The sequence below is a fragment of the Haliotis rubra genome, unplaced genomic scaffold (genome assembly GCF_003918875.1).
Source record: "Haliotis rubra isolate DU_JTF1 unplaced genomic scaffold, ASM391887v1 Scf190, whole genome shotgun sequence".
Lineage (NCBI taxonomy): Eukaryota > Metazoa > Mollusca > Gastropoda > Lepetellida > Haliotidae > Haliotis > Haliotis rubra.
The window spans coordinates 949,128-957,646 of NW_025765892.1; the positions used below are offsets into that span (position 1 = coordinate 949,128).

General features: G+C 42.4%; 1 protein-coding gene across 1 annotated transcript; it reads left to right on the forward strand.

The window, feature by feature from the left end:
- Positions 1-1,674: 1,674 nt before the first annotated feature.
- On the forward strand, positions 1,675-8,212 carry LOC124274394 (secretory phospholipase A2 receptor-like). The gene is made up of 4 exons (XM_046709774.1): positions 1,675-1,960; positions 6,332-6,508; positions 7,405-7,532; positions 8,102-8,212. The coding sequence occupies exons 1-4, from the start codon at positions 1,729-1,731 to the stop codon at positions 8,210-8,212; spliced, it is 648 nt and encodes a 215-aa protein (XP_046565730.1). The 5' UTR covers positions 1,675-1,728.
- Positions 8,213-8,519: the final 307 nt, after the last annotated feature.

Here is an 8,519-nt window from a genome sequence, read left to right on the forward strand (position 1 = left end):
AAACATTTGAATATATAATGTATGCTTCCATCAAAATGTTCTTGCTATGATATGAGATGGTTTCCCACTCCTAAAACGGCCATTAACTATGTGCACGTACCAAGGCATATGTTAAACTCGGAGCCGATGATGTTCTCTCATTATGCATTCTTCCCTGCACACGGAAGTTTACACCGCAGGGGAAAACCAGGGTCAGAAGGAGCCCATGCTTCAAATGAACTATGCTAGGCATGGGATAACAAGACTGAAATCCCTGATCTATGCCATGCTAGGCATGGGGTAACAAGACTGAAATCCCTGATCTATGCCATGCTAGGCATGGGGTAACAAGACTGAAATCGTTCATATAGTTCAGGCATGATTCGACAAGATTTACATCTGTTCTAGAAAACACGATAGAAGATAGATGATACTTAGCAGATGAAATTCGCTTCAAATTCTTAGTGTTAACGGCAACACAGTCACTGTACCAACATGGCGGCAGACAAGATCGCTTGGCGATTATTCCCCTCGAATTAGCAGTCTTCCACGTGTATACAATCAACATTATTTAGCACACTGATAAACTTTGATGGTGTGAATACATTGAATGCACTGAATTTGCTTATTAACGTCTACGTGTTGAAGAATAAGCATTTTTAAAATCGCGCGAGGATGTCGGTAACTCAAAAGTCTGGATGCCCTGTCCTGCTTTAGTCGGTAAACAGAAATTGTCGGTAAAAAGAAATACAAAGCAGATACTAATATAAGTTCTTGTGTTTTACACAGATGTGTACTGCTGCTACATGAACAGTATGAGCGACATTTTCTGTGCGACGGAGAGTTGTTGCTTGCCTTGAAGCAGGGTGTGTTTAATCACACTATTTATGTGAAGTTGAACGGATTTAGATGTGTGTGCCCATTGTCCATTACGCTGAGAGCTTTTTCTCTGTAATAATCGCCAGGCGATCTTGTCTGCTGCCATGTTGTGTTAGGTACAGTGACAGTAAAGCCTCTGCCACACAACACTTATAGTCCGGTGAAAGCCAAATGGTCATCTTGGGAATCTTGATTTTAAAGTATATTATTGATGTCTGCAGGTAATTCTAAGTTGTGGCGGCAATCAAGACACAAACACACAGCATCTATAAAGGAAGTATAGTTTGAGAAGGTATTATATCCGACGAATTAAAATATTCATAAGGGTGTATTCCCATCCGCAACACTAACGCTAACACAAAACCTTACATTATCTTGTGCAGGCAGTAAGCAGCTGGAATGGAACCTTTGTCTTCTTTGATTAAATTTTAATAATTGAAAATAAGCGTTATGCACAATATTTTAGTTGAGAATATTCTTTTCATTGCATGCATTTATTTCATTTATTCATCTGTCGTTTCAACAGTATGTCCTTATTCAATGTAGTTCGTAGTGTGAAACACACTGACGTAGTGGAATATTACAAGGAGGGTAACGACAGTTTTGTGAATAGGTTACTGAGTGAGTTAATATATAAATCGCTGATTTGTCAATAACGAGCATGACTGGTGAGGGGTTTGTAGATGATTATATTACAATTGCACAAATTCTGCCTTCCGATTGGCTGTAATAGTATTACCACGTGGTACGTGATCACGTGATGCCATCAAGGGTGGAAATACATCTTGTGATGCCGCAAAGGGCGGAATTACATCACAGACCTGTGGGAACGGTTGGACAGTTGACACTGTTGTTTGTTCACACTTAGACATGGAAGTAGCAATGTCGTTGTTGTTCCAAAGGGTTTACATGGCGTCCCTACCTTCAGGAACACCTGTCTTCTCGTTGAGAGAGTGCGTGACTAAATGCTACTACCAGCGTAACTGCTCCTCGTTATTCTACGACATAAACAGCAAAACCTGTCAGCTGACTACAGAACTGTTTGAGGAAACAACCCTGGGAAAGACAACACGTGATGTAGACTACTTCGTATGGACCAGAGGTATGTTGAACAGTTTCAAAGCATCGTTCGATACTATGCTTGGCGAGCCTTCTCCTTATGCATGGAACCCGAGAAAGCCAGGGTTAGAACTGATCGTCAACCACCCACGTTTGTCGTAAGGGGCGATTAACGGCATTTGGTGGTCAGGCTCGTTGACATGGTTCATACAGGTGATAGTATCTCAATTGCGCAGATCGATGATCAAGGTATCGATCACTGGATTGTCTGGTCCAGACTCGACTGCAGAACTGCTGAGTGAAGCGTTAAACAACAAACAAACAAATCATAATGTAATATCATGGTGTGTAGTCCTGTGTAGAAGGCTCAGGTCACAAATCAGTAAAGCTAAGAACGTTGGGCGCGTAGAGTCCTTGGATGGGCGACCGTGTTTGGCAGCTTGACTCCTGAGAGTATCTAGGGCTTCAGTCCTTCCCCACAACGAATCACATGCGATACATGTGATCTCACCTTAGGCTAGTGAGTTTGTTAAAAAAAATTCACCCAGCAGAAAATCGGTACCCGGTGGTTATGTGTTTATTAACCTTCTAGCGCAGCTTGGGCTATCCAGGGTAATACTAATAATACGCATGATGTCGGTGTGGATTTAATTATTGTTATTATGTTTATCAGCATGGAAATGCAGCAGAGAGGGTTCGGGTGATCCTGGCACATTCAGGCTGGTAAGGCTCATCATCAGCTCAGGGCCCTTGCCCCCCTCTACATGCAGACCAGACAGCGAATGGGGACTTTTCCCAGGAAACGCTGCCTAGTCGAACCAACCAAAAACTTTCCGGAGAATATGTAGGCTCCTCAACACTGCAGCCTTCTGCATTACCCAGAGTGTCAGAAGGGCTGTGCTCCCGGTGGAGAACCTGGGCACACTCCTGATCTGCGCCAAGAGATCAGGAGGTACCTAACCAAGGGCACCGATAACAATAGGGAGCCTGACGACAGTGTACTTGGGATGCAAGCGAGGCATTTCAAAGGCGAGGTCCGCATATTTATCATGCTTTTCCTGAATCTTGCCAATCACATTGCTGTCAAAAGGGACAGAAAATTCAATGATATGAATAAATTCATTGGCTTTATCAAAAAGGACAAGATCAGGTTTGTTGGCTGGAATTCTTCTGAGGCTGTATATGGGCCTATTCCAGAGAAGTTTGAAAGCATCATTTTCCATGACGCCCTGGACATCTTCAGGGTCGTATCATGGATGGACCTCAGAGTCAAAGCCACGTGACGGAGACGGTAGTAAAAGCAACGAACCATGCCATCATGTCCAGCAAAAGGAAGCCCTCAGTTTCCGACTTCATCCTGGCGAAAGAGTCGGTGGGATTGCTATTCTGTTCCACGCACTGCATGTACACATGATGCAATGGCTTCTCAGAAAGCTTCTCTACAAATGACCGACTCTGGTCAGGCTTGGTGAAGGTATACTCCCATCGGTGTACTGTCCAGCAGTACATTGCCATCAACAAAATTAACCTCAAACTTCAAGTTTTGTCAAACAACCTTTGCACGCTTAATATAGCTGTGGAATTCCTCGTTTTCATCGTTTTGCAATGCATCTCCAGAGGATCATCCGATAAATAAATATGTGCAAAAGTACAAAATAACATTCTATCATGAAGAGCCTCCCACATTAATCAAACCCCAACCTCCAGAATTGATTGGCATATATTTATAGGATATCAAACTCGTTCCCCTTTCATATCAAGTTTAAGTCCCGAGTGAAATAATTTGGCTTTGTCACGAGCGAGTGACAAAACAAAATTATTTCACGAGGGACATAAACGAGTTTTGTATCCTATTTATTACCCACGTTCTAAAAAAATGAAAATATTGTTAACATAAAGCAATATTTTGCTTTTCTATATAGAACCGCACAACGCGGATTAAAACATCATATTGGTGAATGGAATGTCAACCGCTTCACTCAAGGAAAATGTACGCTGCGTAGAGGCAATGTAGTTCCTTTAACTAGTCAAGAAAATAAATAAAGTAAGACATAATCAAGTCGGAATCAAAATTCAATTCTTTTCAATTGATGAATTGGTTTCAAATGCAATAATGTAATTCGTCAAAACACTTGTAAAGTGTAAACATTTTGAACTTAACTACGTGACCTAAATCTCGCCTAAACGTCAGTCAGCCATCACTGTCGTCATGTTGAGAACTGTTCACAAACAAACAGATGAAAGGAAGCATTAACAGCGGCACACACAACAGCAGAAGCCGAATGTGAATAACAGGGAACTGTATGTCTCAAATATTTGTGGTTAATGATCTACATCGGAGGAGGAGTCACTGTAAATAATAAATGCTTTTAACCTCTGCATGAGAAAGCACAACTTGTGAAGCCCATTTCTGGTGTCCCCGCCATGATATTGCTGGAATATTGCTAAAAACGGCGTAAAACCATACTCAGCCAGCCAGCATGAGAAACCACGGGAGGCATGGCAGTGGCAGTAGAAACATGTTATGTGCGGGAGAACAAGTAGACGCAGCCGACAGTGGCAGTGATGGAGATACAAGAGCGCCGCTCATCTTTTGATGTTGTATGTTAGAAACCCCCTGTGCAGTCCCGACAATATACACACTGAAGGTATCCAATGGCCTGGTAATATTCACAACTCTTCCAACCAGTTGACCAAATCATTAACTTTTATGGGCGACGCCATATTTGTTTACACTCACGATAGACCTAGTAGTAGTAGTAGAGGTATTTGTTTACTTATTTAGATTGTTTTATTTCGTTTTAATGTACAGAAACTTGAGTTATTAAAGGATTGAAAACCTATGCTTGTAACCACACTAAAAATACATTTTATTTAATTTCATAGAAGTGTTCTCGTTTTACATGCTCTCAGAAGGTGTGAAAACTTCTGAATGAAAACGTGAAGGGAATGAGTGATGAAGGTAGTACCGGTAATGTCAAAGTTCACGTATTAGCCAATCAAATCACTCTAAGGTGTTATGACGAACTACCCCGTGGGTAATAAATACGATTAAGAGAGGAACGAGGGTGGTGAGCTCTGTTATCAGACATGGTCCTTCTGGTCAGGCGGTCAAGACTCTGGATGTCTTGCTTTGTCCAATCAACTACTCCAAAGGAATAGGAAAGGACTGGCACAGCAAAAGTATTGGTGGCTTTGACCTTGTTTCTAGCATTTAGCTCTGAGTTTCTTTAAGCGAGATTTGTACTCGGCCCGAAGTTTGTCTTGAATCTGGGCATTCTGGAGCTTGTCTGGAACTTGCATTCCCAGGTAGGTGTAGGCCTGATCTTCCACAAGATGCTCAATAACTCCTCCCCCTTGTAACTTGACCGATCCATCGTTATTATTATTCAATGAGTTGCACAATAATAATTGTTTCTACTCCACAGCACACTTTTCATGCAGGTCACAGTTACGATAAATTGTTACAACCGTCCAACAGTCTCAGATTATAAAACAGAGCGTGGCATAGGTTCTAGTCATATGACTTTTGTGTTTGGTGTACATTGAGATGGTGGTGACGATAATGATTTGTGGGAAAGAACATCAGTGTGGGAATGTTTCTCCACATTCCCGAACCAGATTTTGTTGTCATGGGAGCAAGTGACATAATTCCGGGTCAGTTAGGTTTCGGAAGCACCAGTTATATTCGGCGCTACCATTCGTTGGGCAAGCCAGAAAACCAATGGTCGTGGGTTCGAATCCCGGTTCGCAGGTTTCCAGGTGTGTCGGCGCCATACCGGTGCTCGTAGGTTTCAGGTCGGTCTCTTCTCCAACATTACGTTGATACACCGCGATGTTACTGGAGTGGTGTTCAAAGGGTTGTTACACCCAACACACTCACTCCTTCTGATATGTTGGTGCATGGTTAAGAACTGAAATTGTCCTGCCCTTTCCTAATACTTACCCCGGTTTACATTAAAAGATATACGCCTTAAAATTTCAATTTGCACAATGGGATTTCTCTGGCGTCGTGGACTATATTATGTCTATCACAAATAAAAAAAGTTATAGTTATAGATTGATGTTGCCAAGCATTTAATCATACAAACTAACCCGTAAAGATCCAGGTTTGAATTGGTTCAATTGGTTGTCAAAAGAGGCGACTTACGGGATCGGGTGTCAGGCTGGCTGACACCTGTCATCGTACCTCATTCGCGTAGATCGATGCTCATGGTTATGATCACTGGATTGTCTGATCCAGACTAGATTATTTACAGACTGCTGCCATATAGCAGGAATAGTGCTGTAACAAACAAACTAACAAAATGTAGACACCGACGTCAGTTGGGGAGATTTTAACACACTCATCGGCACAATGTCAGCTGCACACTCTTCTGTGGGTGAGTCATCACTACACTTTGTTCTTCTCTAGATGACTGTGACAATGGCTTCACATGGCGCCGAGATCTCGACCTCTGCTACAAGCTCAACAAATCAAGGAAAACATGGGCTGACGCCAACAAAACGTGTCATCAATACGACAGCCACCTTGTGAAAGTGAACAGCGCCGGCATTAAAGGCCTCATCACCAAGATAAGTCGCAGATCTGGTAAGTGTGCACCCCACTGACTGATAGCAAAATAGTTAGGCCAACATCTAAGGACAAGGATATATAGTGTTACATAAATGCAAGCATTAAATCTACAGGAAGGATAACAATACAGGTATATGCTCATACTTCAAAATGCCTCTACGAAGGTAATGGAGTGAGTGAGTATGTTTTCACGCCGCTTTTAGCAATATTCTAGCAATATCACGGCGGGAGACTCCAGAAATGGGCTTTACACATTTTACCCATGTGGGGAATCGAACCCGGGTTTTCGGCGTGACGAGCGAACGCTTTAACCATAGGCTACCCCACCGCCCCACGAAGGTAATGGAACATACGGCTGGGTTATAGAGGATATGGTTGATTGGATGTTGTTTTAACGCCGCACTGAGCAATATTCCAGTTTTATGGCGGTGGTCTGTAAATAATCGAGTGTGGATTAGACAATCCAGTGATCAACAGCATGGGCTGCTACACAATTGGGATACGATGACATGTGTCATTCCGTTAGTCGTCTCTTACGACAAGCATGGATGACTCAAGACCGATTCTAACCCGAATCTGCACGGGTCTATATAGGGAATGTAAACACTGTGCACGTTTAACATAGTTATATGAATGTTTCCGCCCTCCGTTTTACAACACAGAATCCGTTGATTGTAGATAAGGCTAAAAAAGACTTACGATTGTCGGAAGTCGATGTTAAGATACGGCTGTTACGATCACCTTAGTGCTTTGGACAACGCCACCAACGTAAACATGACGCTAAGGCAGCCAGCGGTTTCACCAAATCTGCATCATTTGGGACAGTATTCTTATCTTGGGCTTATGATGTCAACAGATGCAGCTAATATGCTGTTAAAGACTTGTGTTCGAAAGGTTGTTGTTATTTGCAGGTGAATCAATCTGGCTTGGTGCCTCTGCCCCCAAAAGATTTTACAACTGGACATGGACCGATGGTAGTGGCTTGGACGTGGTGTTCTGGGACAAAGATGAACCAGATCATAATTTGCCAGAACATTGCGTAGGTGTGGCGACGGGAGCAGTACTACCCAATACCAGATGGCATAACCTTCAATGTAGCATTCACATTTCATTTGTTTGTCAACGTCCAATGAAACCAGTCTGTCCACAACAGTGATTTACATTAATGCTGGAAGTTCACATCCTCACCAGTTCATCTCATGGTCAGATACATCCACAAATACTTGACGTATCATTTATACGTCAACCTTGTTTTATAAGAACAACATATATTTATTGTTCAGAAACTAGTCAAAGGCTATTGATACATTCTACATTGACAAGAGTATGTTAGTGTCGATACACATCTCTACCCGCAATATTACAGCAATATGAGAGCTGGTGACGACAGGAAGTGGATTCATTGGCCCATTGTAAACACATCAAACTTGTGTCTTCAGCTTTATGAGCAAACAATTTAACTAACGGCTACCCCGCCGCTCCGACAAGAATCTGGACTGAATTCAAATATGTTTGTGATCAGTTTGAGTATGAGTATCAAAACGAACTTAGTCAACACCAGCTGACCATAGTTGGAGTTTAATATTGTGGAATAGTTGTATGAATCAGCAAGGGAAACCCAAGATATTAAGACATTCGGGGCTAACAACAAGCATGCAGGTCCGATTCTGGCAGGATCTCCGCATGGATGGCTTTACGGGGGACAGTGTGAAACATTGAATAGCATGATGATGACTTTCTGGGCCATTTCCTGTTGATAACTGCAATTATCAGATGCTTGCAGCTCTACTTTTAATCCATGGGGAAATCCAGTCACGTGCTAGAGTGTCATGAGACCCCGACGGTTTGACTCGCTGATGACATTCGTCACTGGATTGTCTTGTCCAGGTGTCTTTCCAGCCACCGTCATATACATTTTGTAGCTCGAATGTGGCTCAGTGTGACTTTAACCATCCCAAACAGCTAATATCATGCAATTAACTTACTTGAAAACATTCTTTCCATGATCCTTCCAATGTTCGCTATA

Coding starts and splice junctions, on each gene's coding strand:
- LOC124274394 (XM_046709774.1), top strand. CDS start 1,729: ATGGAAGTAGCAATGTCGTTGTTGTTCCAAAGGGTTTACATGGCGTCC. Junction 1,961..6,331: donor CTACTTCGTATGGACCAGAG/GTATGTTGAACA, acceptor GTTCTTCTCTAG/ATGACTGTGACAATGGCTTC. Junction 6,509..7,404: donor CAAGATAAGTCGCAGATCTG/GTAAGTGTGCAC, acceptor TGTTATTTGCAG/GTGAATCAATCTGGCTTGGT.